Source organism: Pochonia chlamydosporia, chromosome 5 (assembly GCF_001653235.2).
Source record: "Pochonia chlamydosporia 170 chromosome 5, whole genome shotgun sequence".
In the NCBI taxonomy this organism is placed as follows: domain Eukaryota; kingdom Fungi; phylum Ascomycota; class Sordariomycetes; order Hypocreales; family Clavicipitaceae; genus Pochonia; species Pochonia chlamydosporia.
The window spans coordinates 2474885-2491100 of record NC_035794.1 but is presented as its reverse complement, the minus strand read 5'-3'; the positions used below and the strand labels follow the sequence as shown (position 1 = coordinate 2491100).

The window sequence follows — 16216 nt, the reverse complement described above, 5'->3', positions numbered from 1 at the left end:
GTTGTGTACCCTCTGATCATGCACTCTGTACAGAGTATCGCCGCCTACCAGGTACCTAGGTAGTTCACCTTGATCGAGGGATCCATCGACCATGCTGGGTCTTGGCAGCCGCCGCCTGACTTGTACAACACAATGAGCACTGTACGGAGTATATCTGCTGGCGATGGCGATTACGGCAGTGACATTGGTGAAATAACATTCAGCAAGGCCGAATCGTTGACGCAGGCTCTCCAACTTTTTTGACGGTAAAAGAGGTGTGTGTGGGTGTGAATTGTGCCTGGATCGTGGTTCTTTGATGTGCGAGCCGTACGAGGACAAGATTAAGCCAAGCACAAGGGCCGCAGCCACAGAGCAAAGAATACTTTCCACTCCATCTTCCACCCGGCAAAAAGGACGGGGCACGAATAAAGGCAGAGGGCTCGTGAGGGTGTTGTGGTGAGGCACACAAATTCAGTTAGATGGGGACTGTGGCTGACTTGTGCCAGTGCCTGCCTTGATTGAGGCTGCAACTACTCGGCCGACCTGCTCCTGCCTCGTTCCAGTCGACGTCCACTTACATCATTGCAACTTCCGTGTGACTTCTTTTTCAGTGAAAACAAGGGAAGGCGCGCCTGTCGAGCATGTCCAGGTGCGAGAACATTGGGGTAAGAGAAGCCGAGTGCCATTGGTTTGAAACCACCAAGTAAGGCTTCAAGGAACTTGTTCTTCATCCTTCATCATTTTGGCCCATTTCCTATGCAGCAGAACAACATTGACGACCGCCCAGCTCCGGAACACGCCACAAGAGCCATTGCGAGGCAGGCTGTAATTCCATTTGCCCTACAGGGCGAAACTTTGCCTCGGCAGTGATCTCGTTGACGCCATTGGTGATACGTCGGTCCCGATTCGCCGAAATTGGTTCCTGCTCTCTCGTGCAACAAGGTTAGCCTGTCTCTGCAATTCACGTGTATTGCCAACACCATGATCCCGCTCTAGGTGACAATGGTCTCCTAGTGTCACTATATACGACGTCTCCAAGAAGTAAGAGCCAAGAGATGCTCCAGCAGCCAACTTTTTTCACCGTCTATCTCCAATCATATTTTGCGGCATCGTCAGTACTTGGAACCTTGCAGTCTTTTTGTCATGGGCAGGGCAGTTGAGTGGAAAGCCATCTTTCCAACGGCACCAAGCCACCACGGCCCCAGTGATTTCACCAACACGGGAGATGGACAATCCTTGTTTCAAACGAGCCACAATCGCCGCCACCAAGCCTGGTCAGTTAAACTAAGTCCCGTAGTTTGACCCACGCTGACCAAAAACGAAGGCAATCTGCACTTTCGACGTGTTTGTGCCCATTCAGCTACGACGAGGTTATTTGCTGCAGCTTTGCACGGTTCATAAAAAACTATGCACGCATGAAGGGGTTTGGACCTTTTGAAATCACAACACGCCAAGGGTTCACGCACCAGACGATTTGGCTCTGCGTGTCTCACTCCCTGGTAACTGGGTAAGCGATCGTCATTTCTAGAAGCTCCAGCCTCAAAACAATCGGAGAGCGCTCCTGATCATTTTTCTCCTCTCGTCCCTGTGAAGTGTAGCTCCAATCCCCACATCACCCACAAGGCTTTCTCGGAGCTTTGCCGACGGTCTCAAGGGGAAGAGTCCAGGAGGCTGAAAGTGCTAATCAGATCAACAGCCCATTCAGCACAACCGATATGGACTGCTTTTCTGGTTTTGGATTTGCCAGTCCTCATCTTTCGCGTATAAATTTGTGCTCTTTTTATTTGAGCTTGCTACGCCGCGTATAGCGTTCGGGTTCGAGTCCTCCTTGCATCTACGGAGTACTTTGACTCATGATGGACCATCACAAATTGATTGCTCGGGCAGCCAAGAAAAGCTTTATCTCAACGGACTAATCGCCCGAGGTAGTGGCTGGCAAAACTGGTCAATCAATGCTACTGACTTGTGGCATGAATAGGCGGAGACGGACCGCAAAACAACCTTGGACTCGCACCACATTGGAGTCACGTTTGGACTAAAGCAGGCATCACGGTCGTCGATCAGGAAAAAAAGGACACGGATCAGGCCGTTGTTCGTCTCTCACTAACAAGGACAAGCAAAGTCCAGTATTCTGGTTGCGACGGCCTTATTCAATGAACTGGAAACCACCATGTTTATGCGTTTCAATTAACTCTTCATTTCTGGTCCATCGCTGCCCGTTAATCTCTCGCCTTGACAAATAGAGAGCCTGGCCAATGCAAATACTCCCCCAATAGCCGCCTGGGCTGACGATGGGTTTGGTTTCAACTCTTATCCACAGGCTGGGGATGACCCTCTTTAATCGCCTGATTATATCCAGACGAACAGCCTCTTGCTGTGGGAAATTGCAGGACAACGACCTGTGGCTGACTTGACCAGCGAACTCAACGCCGCTGACAATCGGCATCAGCAGCGTTTTGAAGCCCCTGAAAATTGTTTGGGGGGAGATAACAGCGTCTGCCAGGATTTTCCTGCTTCAGAACTTTCCTGCCTCAGAACTCTGGGGATGGACAAACAGCCTCTCCAACCAGTCGGAGACGCAGGCTCAAACCCATCCTCCCACCGTACCTGTTTGCAAAAAGCTTGGCCAGCCACACCTCCCACATCCATTTGCTTGCCCTGACCAGCTGCCACAAGAGGCAAAACACTCTCAACACCTTGGGCCAGAACAGGCCATCGACTTGTCCGCTTCTGAACCAGGGGCAGGAACCAGCGAGGCACCAGGACTTGTTGTGATAGGCCTGATCAGTAGCTCCAGAAGCACTGAGGAACGCCTTGTGGAAGCCAACCAGGGTCGTGATTGGGGTCTAAGCCTCGACCAAGACAAAAAGCCCTGCCCGAGACGGTTTAGCTCAGTTCTTCAAAGCTGGACGGGATCCTGGCCAATCATGTCCATCTGCCCAACGTTCCCCTAACCTCCCTGGGATCCTTTGGAAAGGCTAGCTCAGTGTGATAGGAAAGCCTCATCGTAATCAACCTTTCACGATCTCCCAGGGAAGTTCGTGCCGGACTGTCTCTCCTACCTAAAGGTCTTCGGCATGTGGGAGAAACCCCTTTCGAATCAATTCTTGTGTCCGGGAGCCTAACAACACATCATCGAACCCCCCGTCGTTCTCTCTTGACATGATCAATGCGCATCGTTGGACCGTTTGATGCTTCTCAACGCTTCTATCCTGGTGGTTGTTGACCCCGCTTGAGGCGGTCTTGGTGAAAAAGCTTGGCTCCCCCGCACAGAAAAGTCACGTCTCTTCACCAATTGCCGAGTTGGGAAATGCTGTGCAAGATGCGGAGAAAGTTGCAAACTCGGAAGTTTCACTAGGGCCAACGAAGCGCATCGGTTCAATCAAAATCTCACTGCACTTTCATATGCTCGCAGCCAGCGTAAAAAAGAGGATCTTGACCAACAGAGTTGGCCAACCTTTGCAAATATCGCTACTCATCAAGTTGCCTGGCTTGCAAACTATGCCACAGGGATGGTCATTCTTGAGTGAATTGCTGGCCCGGTGTGTCCCTGACTTTGGACAGTGTCTGGTTGGATAAAGTTGTGCCTCTCTGTTGTCTTGGCAAGGCACAACCACCAGCGGCGGCCCGGTATGCTTCGCCTTGTGCCGGCATGTCTAGCAGCGGAACATACTACCGTCCATCGGAATTTATCCTGGGGCCTTTCGGAGCCGATCCGGCGTGTTTAAATATCCTCCAAGTTCAAGTGCTTGGAGACAGACAAGACGCATAAAGAATATGCCAAGTCTGGCTAAGGGGGCGCCAGGTATTAAGCTTTCAACCAGGCTACAGGCTCTTTTAATGGGCATTGACACCAATTGTCTCGTCTGTGTCCTCTGTTGACAGCTTGGCCAACTGTTTCTTCGGTTGTGCCATGTCACAGGTGTCGATACCGTGGCCAAAGTACGACAGGGAGTCAAGTTTGGGTACTTGCCAGTTAAGAGTCTCTCCAATTCCCGTTGGCCTAATTGCTTCACGCAAGCACCGCCGACCTTTCGCGCTACTCCCCCTGTTCGAAAATGGCGGAGATCCGGCTGTGATGTTGCGGTTGTGGTGTGTAATGGGGATTGCTCGGTTACATCTCTGTCATCTGGTTCCAGATAGTTCCTGGCAAAAAGAGATGTTAGCAAACATCCAGACATGCAGTTTCCCCAGACCTCCGTATTGTCTGCTGACACACCGATTTCCCCGCAAAGATGGGGCTCACGGGAAGACCCCATGGGCAGCCCCTGGCATCACCAGATTTCGACCGCAACGACCCGAAGCCAGCCCCAGGGGCTTGGGTGGTGCTTTTTTCTTTCAATAACGTAATCGCAAGCAACCACTGGTTCATGCCCAACATTGTGTGGATAATCGTTCAGTTTCGCAGCTGTGTTTAACTGCTGGGAATTTTGCGATTGCTGGGCGGACAACAAACATGACCATTTTCTCAAGGACAGGAGATTCCGGCTACTTGGGCTATCCCTGCTGGTCTGTGTTCGGAGGACTATAACGATCAATCATGTCGGGAACTTTAGAAAACACCAAGAAGAAAAAAAACCACTCGCCGTTTGGGCAACATGCAACGACCACAAGTTGGTGACGGTTTGACGTCACAGCCTGACCACTTGACTTGTTGTATTTGTCGGATGGCAATATTCAGCGAGTGCGTGTCTGCCGAGTCATATCAACTCGCCAAATGGATGTACGAAGGCGGTTCGCTACGTGGAAAGCCGCCGCCACTTCAACCATCGAAAGCACAACACGTGGGAAGCCACAGAATCCCCATGGGGTCGAGGCGCCATTACATACCCGTTCTCCAGGTTTTCGCCAACATGCAAACTGTTACCGCATTGCATCGGTACGCATGCGGTCCAGGAAAATACTTCCTCGATGAGAAGCTCAAAATTCTTCACAACTGTAGGGTGCTATTATACAATGGAGGAGGTGATGTGCCAAAACAGAATCCGTTGCGTCTTTTGCCGGCAGGGGCGTGGGAAGGAACCGTTCGGTTCTGGTGCAACCCCCGCCCTGCAGACGCAAAAGTTCCTGGATGGAATGTCTCGAGGGTCAGAGCGGTACGAAACAATGGGCTGCGCCGAACACTTTTGCACCCGACGATTTGTTCTTTGCATAGACAATGAAGAGTCATCGTCGCGTACCATTCGCGATTTTGTCCTGCAGAGAAGCAAACGACCCCCCTGCACAAGATAGGGTGCAGAGTTGCATTAACCGTACGAGCAGCACACAGATTACGCTGGCTGCTCGTCGAATCTTTATACATGCCGCCACTGTTTTTTGCGTGTGCGTGTGCACCCAAAGCATCCTCGACGTTACTTTCCCAAAGCTCGAGCTTCAAAAGTCAACTCCCACTGATTGCCCATGCGGGTCTGGCCGTCACAGGAGGGAACTGACTTGGGTACATTTCCCCGCGTATTACCTGCGGCCCTGCCTTCCCCCCACGATGATCGTTGCCATCACGAGTTCTAATCGCCAAGATTCATAGGATTCGTGCACGTACGATGCATAAATTATGTGTGCCATGGCAAAGAGAGGGCCACCATCTGGACGATGTATTGAAAGACTGATGGTGGTCTTGTAGTGGCAGGCTCTTTTCCCTCCAACGGGGGGCCCCATGTTCTATTACACATCATAAACTGTCGAATCACATTCCAACTTGCCAACAACCGATCCGACCCTTCCAGCCTTCCTCGTTCCCCAGGGCCTGAAGATCTCATGTACCAGTTCGGTTGACCAGACCAGCCTGGACAGCCCTAACGAAATCTGTATTTGGGCCGCGAGTAGCCATGATTGACGACCCCCCATGTACCCCAACCCGATCTTTACCTTTGCCTCAAATTTGGCTGGCAAACATGCACAGGGGGGGACAAGAAATTTGCTAGCGTTGAAGCACTGGTGAAGAGAGTTGTCGAGAGAGCCTGAACCGCTGCTGCGAGCTACCGGGATATTGTCAATTTCGTTTCTGGCGAGAAACCCAGTCCAGTACGAGTACGGCCAATACTTTCTTCGTATGTTTGTCATGGTGGCCTAGCAAATCCGGGCATGTACTTTTGATCCGAAACAGATTATTGAAAAGCAGCGGAGAGCATGAGGACGACCCAGACACCGTTCTGGATGGGCTTGCTACGCCTTGTTCATGCAATCCCCGTCTCCTGCACCTGAGCACACACACGCGTACTGCTTGGGATGAGTCTTGCACCGTCACTTTGTTTCTAATGAGACGGAGCCCAGAACAAGGAGCATAAAACGGCGGCCACACCTGGGGCAAGGCTACCAAGTTTCTGAAGCGCCGTGGCTAACAAACTGGGTCTACATCAGCTGAATATATCAATGGAAGAATCAGGTAATATTTGCAGCTGGGAAGCACCCCGCAGGCACAAAAATGACGTTGTAGCGCGGTGCCGCTATCATCTTGAGTTGGGTCTCCTTCCGTTCTTGTGATGGCACCAAGTCTGTAATCGCCAAGGCAGATGTACTTGACGGGTCTTTTTGGAGCCACACTTGATAACAGCCACACGATGGCCAAAGAGGGTGAACAAAACAAAAACAATGGGGAAAGTCGTTCTCTGAAAGTCAATGGGGGGGAAATAGTCTCCTGCTGACACCCTGGTCGCTTCGGCATTAGGTTTGGCAACCATAGCCCTGAAGATGGCATTGACAGCGGTTTGCTGCAAATCGCTGCTGTTCAAGCAATGCCCGTCAAGGAAAGGATCGTAGCCAAGTCTTTTGGCTTTCCTTGCCTATTCTCTGGCGAGGTGGCATTGCATACTCAAGATCCCCTTGGGGAAGGTATGTGGAACCTTCTCTTGTCCTTATCAGGGAACTATGGGGTAGGTTGTGCCTCTCTTGCAGAGAGCAGTGTTGGAACATGATGATTATGAACTTGACCTCTCGCAATCCAACCATTGAACTCTCTCGCAGTGTAGGAAATATCCGGCAATTCACTACTCACGCAGCAATTTCCTTGACCGTATTGAGTTCGGTTGGGCATGTAGCCAAGAGTCGGGACAAAAGGACCCACTAAGAAGCGGTAGTGTGGGGAGAGGGATCTTCTAGAATCTGTCGTACCTGATGCTAGTTAGCAGAACCTTTGACTCGCCTTGATGCACTGCCTGTCTCGATCGCTCCTGATTTGCGCTGCACGAGCGATTGTTGATCGACTAGTTTGCAGCTGTGAAGAGTCGGAGTACTGGTTCCCTTGGCTGCCTCGTGGCATGCCATCATTTCCCAGGATAATTCTTCATCATTGCCGGTTGAAAGGGCCGTCGTGCGGAACAGACTCCGGAGGGAGGAGGGATATCAGGGACGACATTTGAAGATTGCTACCCAATATGCAAAGGAGTCGTACCAAAGCCCTGTTGAGCAAAGGCTTGTCAGTTTGCTCGGCTCCATTTGCTCAAGGAGACAAAGCCGATGGCCATGGCATTACAGAGATTGCATTCGCTCTTTCGGTTGTGCTGCGCATTTCGACTCGTGTGTCTAGGGTGGCTTACATCTCTACATTCTGCATGTCCTATGAAAGTCGTCAACAATGGCAATGGTATCCGATATTGGTAGATGCCCCATTCGTCAACACTCCCATCGTCAGTCACAATTTCCACAAAGCATCGCACAGTACACAGCTGGCACGAAAAGGTTGCATCATAAATCAAGGGTCTATTTGAACTACTCTTCATCCAAGAGACGCTCGCGACGGAGAAGGAAAAGTATGTATAATTATCCACATCCAGAAATAACAAATTATAAACTTGGGACCATTAGCACATGCTGTTGATATGGTATTGAAATGACACATATCCAGCTCTATAACAACACTTTATTCACAAATAGCCAACCCGTGACATGATATCCCTTTTACAGAAGAACAGCCAGTGCCCCGACAATCATGGCACCAGCCACGGCGGGAACGCGGAACCCAGCGGCGCCGGCCGTCATGGGCGGCGAGGTTGTCTCGGGGCCACCGCAGGTGCTGCAGGGAGTCTCACCCGGCTTTGTCATGGTGGTGATGCCGCCAATGGTGCCAGGAACAGTTGTTGGAATAGGCTCGGGGACGGTGGCAGGGCCGGTGATGCTGGGCTGGGTCTCGACGGCCGTGGTCTGGGCAGGAGGCTGGGTCGGAGCCGGAGGTGGCAGAACACAGTTGTCACCGCATCCGGGGGCTGGAGTAGGCTTGTCGGCCGTTGTGTGAGGCTGCACAGTGACGGTGACAGTGGTGGTGGTCTCGTCGCCAGGATTGCATCCGCTGTCGCCCTCACGGCACGTGTGAGTTCGTGGAATGGTGAAGGTGGCAGTGGACTCGGGGCAGAAGTACGTGGTCGACGTGATGACCTCGGTAGTGACGTGTCCCCCGTTGCAGGAACCCTCGCCGGGGCACGACGTGATGGTGTGCGTCTTGGTCGTGGTGAAGACGGACGTGATGCTCGGGGCGGAGGTAATGGTTGGCGTTGGCGCCTCGGTCTCGGTGGTCTGAGGAGGCTTGGGAGTCGTGTTGCCCGGGCACCACGTGGTTGTGCCGGTAATGGTCTCGGTTGTGACGGATCCAATGGGGCATCCGGTGACGTACGGCGGGCAGGACGTGACGGTGTGGACGTTGGTGGTGGTGAAGGTGGAAGTGTACGTAGGGGGAGCAGTGGTGTTGTGCCAGCTCACGGTAGGGAAAGGCTTGGACGTGGTCGTGAGAGGCTTGGACGTGATGCCAGTGCTGTTGTTGCCGCCGGTGGGAACAGGGGCCGACGTCGTGGGCTTGGAGGAGGTGATGGTGCTGTTGTTGCCGCCCGTAGGAACAGAAGCAGAAGTAGTCGTCGTTGGCTTGGATGACGTGACGGTGCTGTTGTTGCCAGTGGGAATCGTGGCCGAGGTGGTGGCACGAGTTGACGTGGTGGAGGCAATGGTGGTTGAGCTGGTCGTGGGCTTGGGCTTGCCGCAGTCACCTTCGACAGAGGGAACAGCATCGGGACCCTTGCCGATGGAGACGAGAGAAGAGCCGCAGTCCTCGTTGTTGGCGAGGTGGATGTTGCGGTTGTCCTGGTCGTAGACGACGTACGCGGCGCGCAAAAAGGTATCACCAAGCACGGGGAACTCGTCGTCTGGTGTGACACCGAGAACGCAAATGTTGTTCTGGGGCTGCTTCCAGATGAAGTCGTTGAAGGGAACGTTGATCTCGGTCTTGCCAAACTTGAAGTTGACGGAACCCTTCTTGTTGCCAATGTCACAGGGGACTCGATACAGACCAGACTCGTCGCCGGAAGGCGGAGCAGTGGCCTCGGGGAAAGCGTCCTTGATCTTGTTGAAGTGCTTGGTAGGCAGAGCAGAGACGGTGTAGCCACTGTCAAGGAGGACCGGCTGGCTGTTGGCCTGGTCAAAGACGACCACCTTGGAACCGTCGGCCTTGGTCACGGAAACGCCGTCGAGATGGATCCAGTACCGGGTCAGCTTGTCAGGGGACTCGGTGGCGGGGATGATGGGACGCTTCTCGAGGTGACCAGAGAACTTCTTGGTATCGATGCCTCCAAAGACGACGGAGCCACGCTTGCTCTCGATAGAACGAATGTCAAGAGAAAAGGCGCGGCTCTTGATGAAGCCCTGAGCCGCCAGATTGTCGAGGACCAGAGGATAGTCGCTGTTCCAGCCCTTCAACTGAGGACCGGCTCCCATGATACCAGTGACGGCAAACTCGCTGTCCGTGGCAACTCCAAACATTTGCTGGCTAATCTTGGCAGATCCAATCTGGACGTAGTCGTAGCCGTACTCGAGCTTGGCATAGCCGGTTCCATATCGGATTTGGCCCGTCGTGTTGGTGTCAACAAAGGTTTGACTGCCGTTGAAACGGCCAAACTTTTCGCAAAACGTCGGGTCCGTAGACTTGCTGCAGACGGGGTTGATCCAGAGCTCGGCAGAACCAGTGTCAAAGTTGACTCGCACGGGCTGTGCGGGAGTACCAATCTGGAGTTCAATGGAGTAGAAGAAGCCCGACTTTTCCGAGTTGACACCGACGTCGTTCTGGCGTCGAAGCATTCTATTCTTGGTTGGGGCACCGGAAGAGATATCCAGGGGGTATCGAATCAGACCGGGTTCCTGAACCATTCGGTTGTCCATGGGAAACTCGGCCAAAGCTTGGGCCGCAAGCGGCAAAGCTGCGAGTGAAAAGAGAGAGGACAGCATGATGACAAGTTGTGTGCTGTTACTGCTTCTGAATTATAAGTCAAGTCGGCATAGAGAGTGACCGGCAGACCCAGGTGACAAGACACACGAATAAAAGGGAATTGTCTCCACGCCTTGACAACACAAACGAAGAAAAGCAAAAAGCAAAAATAAAAGAAGGACTGTATAAACTGTAGAGAGTGACAAAGTGGTCCGACACCACAAGGAGGAAGTGAGGAGGAGAGAGAGGAAGAGGAGAAGAGACCGGAGAAGACTTCGCTCACGGACAATCACCACACGATTGTCTATATACCAATCCCCAAAAGAGAGACTGGTTTGCAAGCCAGGTGTCGAATGGGTAGCTCCCCTGGTCTAGTTACTCCTCCACCCAGATTAAAAAAGGAACCAGGTGCATAAGATGGTGGATGGCCTGCCAAAAGCCTAGAAGGGGCTCCAGAAAGGGCCATCAGCCTGGCTGGGTTTTGCCTGGGCTGGATGTGTTTGGTTGCCCATCATGCAGAGTCTTGTGCCACTGACGGAAATGGTTCCAGTTGCAAAAAGCATGGTTCTGGAAGTCAACAGAGCTTGAATAGCTGGGTATGGATAATCGTGCATGAGTGGAAATTATGAGCGTCGCCGAAACACACCGTCTTGTGCGGGTGTGGTCCAGGCTCTGCAGCTTTGGCGCCACCCATGTGGAGAGTCTGCCAACGACAACCCGGAGCCTGTTGATTTTGACTGCCCAAAGAGGCATTTTATGAGAGCAATGACGTCTGGTTGGGTCGCGATCCAGAGCAAGATCCAGTCTGTTCAGATTGGCTGGACCTTGAAGATGTCATGCTGCCAATGCCACCGCGTTGTGTTGCTGCAGGTGCTGGCGACGGAGATTGATACTGCACGCCGCCTTGGAGTTTTTGGAGCCCGGTGAACAATTGTCGCTCTCAGATACCTGGCTCTCTAGATACGTGCAACAGCTCGGCCGTTTGCCTGCTGCATGACAGCCCCGGAGGAACCTGTTCGTCGAAATACAAAGTGGTTCTGTGGAAACCGACCAAACCATCAAAGTTGAGCTGGGGTGCTCTGGAGAGAGCGTGGGGTCATTGCCAGGACCAACAAAGGCATTGCTGAAGACAATGGCTGAATGGCCAACTGTTGCTCCGTTCACAAGGATGAAGACGACGACCCTGAGGGTTTTACCTGTCAATGGAGCCATCTGTTTCAGATTTCGGGGCTAACTTTGGACCCACACCAAGTTCATCCGTGGTTGAAATGCTTTTGCCTCTATGGATTTGTTGGTTGACATTTTTGGCAGTAGTCTTGACGAACGGTTGATTTCCGAGTGTTGGTCCCATATGGAAGTCCCATGGCAAAGGACAAATAACAACTTGTGCGTTCACATAGTGAGAAGGTCGGAAAGAAACAATGAAGCCATGTGCAAAGATCTCCTAGCGCAGGGGCCGTTGATCCCTTGGCCAAAAACGGCCCGCACTTGGCGAATCACTGCCTGTTGAGGTTCTGGTTGGATGGAGACATTGGCCGGCAGGCTCTCTCGTAGGACAAGGTTATCAATAGCGTTTTCCACACTGCCACATCTGCCTTGCCGTTTTTGATCGCGATCGACAGGGGCTCCGTGCGTGGGTTGGAGCCACAGGCAAATCCGAGGTCACCATCAAAGCACACATTGCCAGCAACACATCTATCCCATGAGACTGAGAAAGATTGGTGCCTGTCAAGTGCATGTTGCCAGCGCTCAGCCACAATCTTAAAATTAACGTAGGCTCTAACCCATGTCGTCGTTCTGAGTGGTGATGAGAGAGTTCGAACTGTGATGTCAGTATGTGCTTTGTGATTGAACTCACAATTTGGATTGGTGCGGAGCAATCCGATCATTTTCAATGTCTCAAAGTTTTGCTCTCTATGGTATCATGACGATTTGGGGGTGCTGAAAGTGAGTGCTCAAGCTTTGTCTCTGCCTTGTGCGACAGGCTCAATGATCACAAAGCTTCGTATGGGCATTGGACACAGCCGAGATTACATGAGAAGAGTACGCATTGTGACATACCTGGCCCACGAGATTCCTCCACTCGGTAATCTTCAGCCATTTGCGACGGTCCATCCATCGCTTCCAACGTCATCGCGCCAAATGTCTGTGGGTTTCTTCAGGAGATATGGGTTGGCAACGAACCAGGGCCCCTGCATCGTTCTGTTGAGGAAGAGTCAGCCTTGCCTGCCACTGGGCTTGTGCAGTGAGGAGTTGGCTGGGCCTTTGAGCAATGATGTGGTGTTGAAGGAAGTCAATGCTAGGGGTCCCAAACGATATGAGATGGGAATTGTTGTATGGAGAGGGGTTGCTTGCCTGGCGTGGACAGGACTTGGAAGGAACGATGCAGGCTGAGACATCTGCCGGCAACCGCACGCGGTGTGAACTGCCAGCCTTGCCCAGTCATCTACTCTCCAAAAGAACGACAAGAGACATATTTATTGCAGCCAAGATGAGCCAACGAAAACAAACTCGAAACCCATGGGAACCATGTCTCACTTTGCCGTTACATCATATGCGCGCCCCAAAGACTTTGATACAGCATCTCAGGTCACCCTATACTCCGACCAGAGGTCAATTGCAAGGTGCCTGCGTAGGTAGGTAGGCATCTGGGACAGATTGAGTCGGCGAAACCTTGACCAGCTCTACATAACGCCTTCAGAGTTGGCTCACCATCGCTCCGAGTATGACAACCAATTGTCACACGTCCTTTTCTCGCAAGAGAGGCCGCCAGGTCGTGTGCCGTACTATCCAGATCACCGCTACGCCTGAGCCACATCGCCATTGAGTTGCGGGATAATCGGCCGTTGATCGCAATGTTCAAACACAAGCCACGGCCACCCTGGGATGGGCAGCGCAACTGACTGCTTGGCACGTGGTACCGCCATCACATCTTGTTATCTGCCCGCGAATGCATTTTTGATAGCCATGGATTATGCGATCACGGAAATAGGTCACGGTATCGACATTGAAATATAACCTCTATTGCAAGACTTGTGCTAGCCCAACGATTTGAAAGCTGATTTGCCCCTTCTTATCAACAACTTCGCTTGGTGTATGGCATTTCATGAAAACGGACATAAAGGCTGAGCAGCCCTATCTACCAAGATGCAGACGGAACGCTCAACTAGTTTGATATTCAACACCACAGCCGTACCAGGCCGGGGGCTACTGTGTCTGGGTGCGGCGCTGATGGATAGATACTGACCGTGCCACGGCCGATCTTTTGCGCATCTTGAGTGACTGGGCGGTCTTGCTGGCCGGTCTGAGAGCGGCGGCCAAGAAGTCTTTGCTCAGCATCATGGTTTCGAGAGCCCTGAACTTGGCCTTGATCTCCTCTCCCCTGAAGTGCTGAATCCGAGCCTCGACAACAGCCTTGGAAAGCCCAAGCATGAGACCAATGGAACCAACTTCATCCGGGTGTGGTGGGAAAGGGGGCACCACAGGGTGCGTAACCCGTCGATAGTCAGCGGGAGTCATCAACTGCCCGATCTGTCCGTTGCTCCATTCCACCTTGGCTTGTTCGTACAGTGCACCCATTCTCATGGCGAGGAGCAGCTGAAGTCGGTGGCGGCTCTGGTCGTCGTCGGCAGGGTAGTCCAGCGGCAGCTGGGCCTCCTTGACCTGACCATACATGAGACGTGAAATGCCTATTGTCTGCCGAATGGCTACAATGTCCACGGTCGGCTCAGGCGCAGTCGGCACTTGCTGCTTGATGTAATCTCGCGCAGAGAGTGTCTCTGGCGCCACCTTCATCCCTTTGGACTGGCCGAGAATAAAGGCAAGCTCAAAGAGGCTGGGCATTGGTAGGGGTGTGTTTTGTAGATACTGCCCGATTTCCCTCATGCGCGCACTGGACTCTGAATAGGGGTCATTAGCAACAGCCCCTACGCCTCCAGCCAAAGGCGTCAGAAAGTCGGTGAATTTGGAATCTGGATAGCGTTGGATATTCTCAAACGACGTTATGCGGTTGACAAAGTCTCTGGTATAATCGCGGCCCAAGTCCCCAAACGAGGCGGCGTTGCCGTCCCTCAGGGTGGCCGGGAGTCCTAGCAGGAAGTGACGCTGCCTTTTTCGGATTTCGACGGGCGTTGCCTCTCGAACCTTGACGACGGCCTCCTCGGTGCCGGTTTGAAGTTGACCTTGGTCAACATCTACGCCGGGGGACTGAATGCTAGCCTTGAGCGCGCCTATCGTCTGGGCACTCTCGGAAACGACGGCCCCGGCCTCGATGGCGAGCGCACTCTCTAGCTTGGCTCCGAAACCATCCTCTGGGTAGAACTCCTGATGCGAGTAGATGAGCTTGTACACGCGATCACTTAGGAACGTCTTCCAGGGCCCGTCGCGGGCGCTTTGCATGGCTTCTTTGGTGGGCAGCTCGGGAAGGGGAGTGAAGAGATCGATGATTGTGCGGACGAGTTGAGCCACGACGCCAGCAGGAACAAAACCGCCAAGAATCAACGCATCGCCGAGGAAGCACAGGGCCGTGTCTACTCCGTTGATGACGGGATCTTCGCCGCTCTGGGCTCCGGCAATTGCGCTGGTGGTGCATCCCACAAGGGGAACAATGGAGGCCAAGACGGCCGCCCGGTTCAGCGCCCCGACGTCGTGTGCAAAGGCTTCGACTACGCCGCCTACCCAGGCGGCACCACCGGCAACCCCAAAGGTTTTCATGGCCAGCGAGCCGCCGGAGCCGGGACGCAGTCTCGGCGACTTGGGGTCAAGCGGCTTGTAACCAAGGTACTTTGTTCTTAAATCCTGGAGCGACAGACTCGGCTGCTTTCGTAGGGTAGCCAGTCGAAATCTCGGCATGAGCTCCTCAAACTCCATGTTGGAGATGCGCTCGGCCTCGTGGGCAACGGTTATTTCCTGTGACGTCGGCGGCAGCTCGGGGCCTTCGGGAGACAGTTTTGTGCCCTGGGAGACAGCCTCATCGACGGACAGCAGGTCATTCAAGGAGCAGGCCAACGCGCCTCTCTTGATCCACCGTCTGCGGTCGCTCGGACACAGAATTTGGCGAATGTTGAGAAAAGTCCTTTTAAGCGCATCAATGTTTCCCCCGTGGTTGCCTTCGATGTTGAGGTTCCACTGTGCCGTGAGCCCGTCTCTGGTCATGCCGGGGTTGGCTTTGAGTGTCGACCCCATATCAACCCTTCCGCCACCGGGAAGGGGTATAACTTTGAAGCTCATTTGCGGCTTGAAGTCTCTCAAGAGCTCGGGAGTGGCCGTCTTGCCCTGGGAGTGCTGGGTCCAGAGCTCCTCAAGACGGTCTCTCGAGATGCTTCCGGGGTTCGCTTCGACTGTCTTTTCAAAGTCGACGGCGTCGCCCTTGGCGTTGAGGACCACTTTGAAATTGGCAAACGGCTTGAACGAAGTCACAGTCGCCGCCACACGTGCATTGCCTACCATTTTTACTGCATCCATGATCTTGAGCCTCACATCTTTGAGTTCTTTGAGCTGCGCCTCTGTCGGGTTCTCGATATTGAGGTTGGCCTCCATTTTCCCAGTGACAACATCCCCCACCTTGTTCAGCAGTACCGTATAGTCATTTTGGATACCATTCATGACGCGGCCAATGTTAATGACACCAGTCAGGCCTTTTTCGGACAGAATCTTGGCAGTTTCGTCGATGGGTGGAAACGGCTCATCCGTAATGTGAGTGGCTACCTTGTCGTTTTGGATCCATTTGACAAACTCGTCGAAGCTGCACGGGCTGCCTGGCTTCCCGCAGCCTGGTGCAATCTTTGCTCTGCCAGTCATCTCGTCCAGACGGTACGCATAGTAAAAGTAGACGCGCTCGAGTGCCCCTGGCGTGGAGTAACCGGCCGCAAGGACTGCCAGGCCGGAGACGGCCAAGAAGTGTTTAAACCGCATCGTGGCGGTGTGAAATTTGTAAACGAGTGACTCTCAGACGAAAGGACAAAAGAAATGATTTGGGTGTACTGCAGCGGATAAAGAGTGAAGGCGGTTGGGGTCGACGTTGCAGGGCGGTGATGGGACAGATGATTTATACTCGGA

The 16216-nt window shown here is 53.1% G+C and overlaps 3 protein-coding genes across 3 annotated transcripts; 1 reads left to right on the top strand and 2 right to left on the bottom strand.

The window, feature by feature from the left end:
• Positions 1-7872: 7872 nt before the first annotated feature.
• Positions 7873-10179, bottom strand: VFPPC_06049 (secreted aspartic proteinase; the record flags this gene model as incomplete). Its single annotated transcript, XM_018285150.1, has 1 exon — positions 7873-10179. One exon carries the CDS (start codon positions 10177-10179, stop codon positions 7873-7875), a length of 2307 nt encoding a protein of 768 aa, XP_018142153.1.
• A 1969-nt stretch (positions 10180-12148) lies between these two features.
• VFPPC_17944 (hypothetical protein) lies at positions 12149-12553 on the top strand (the record flags this gene model as incomplete). Its single annotated transcript, XM_022429612.1, has 1 exon — positions 12149-12553. The coding sequence occupies one exon, from the start codon at positions 12149-12151 to the stop codon at positions 12551-12553; it is 405 nt and encodes a 134-aa protein (XP_022285334.1).
• An 813-nt stretch (positions 12554-13366) lies between these two features.
• VFPPC_06048 (heat-labile enterotoxin, A chain) lies at positions 13367-16072 on the bottom strand (the record flags this gene model as incomplete). The annotated part of the gene is made up of 1 exon (XM_018285149.1): positions 13367-16072. One exon carries the CDS (start codon positions 16070-16072, stop codon positions 13367-13369), a length of 2706 nt encoding a protein of 901 aa, XP_018142152.1.
• Between the last annotated feature and the right edge of the window lie 144 nt (positions 16073-16216).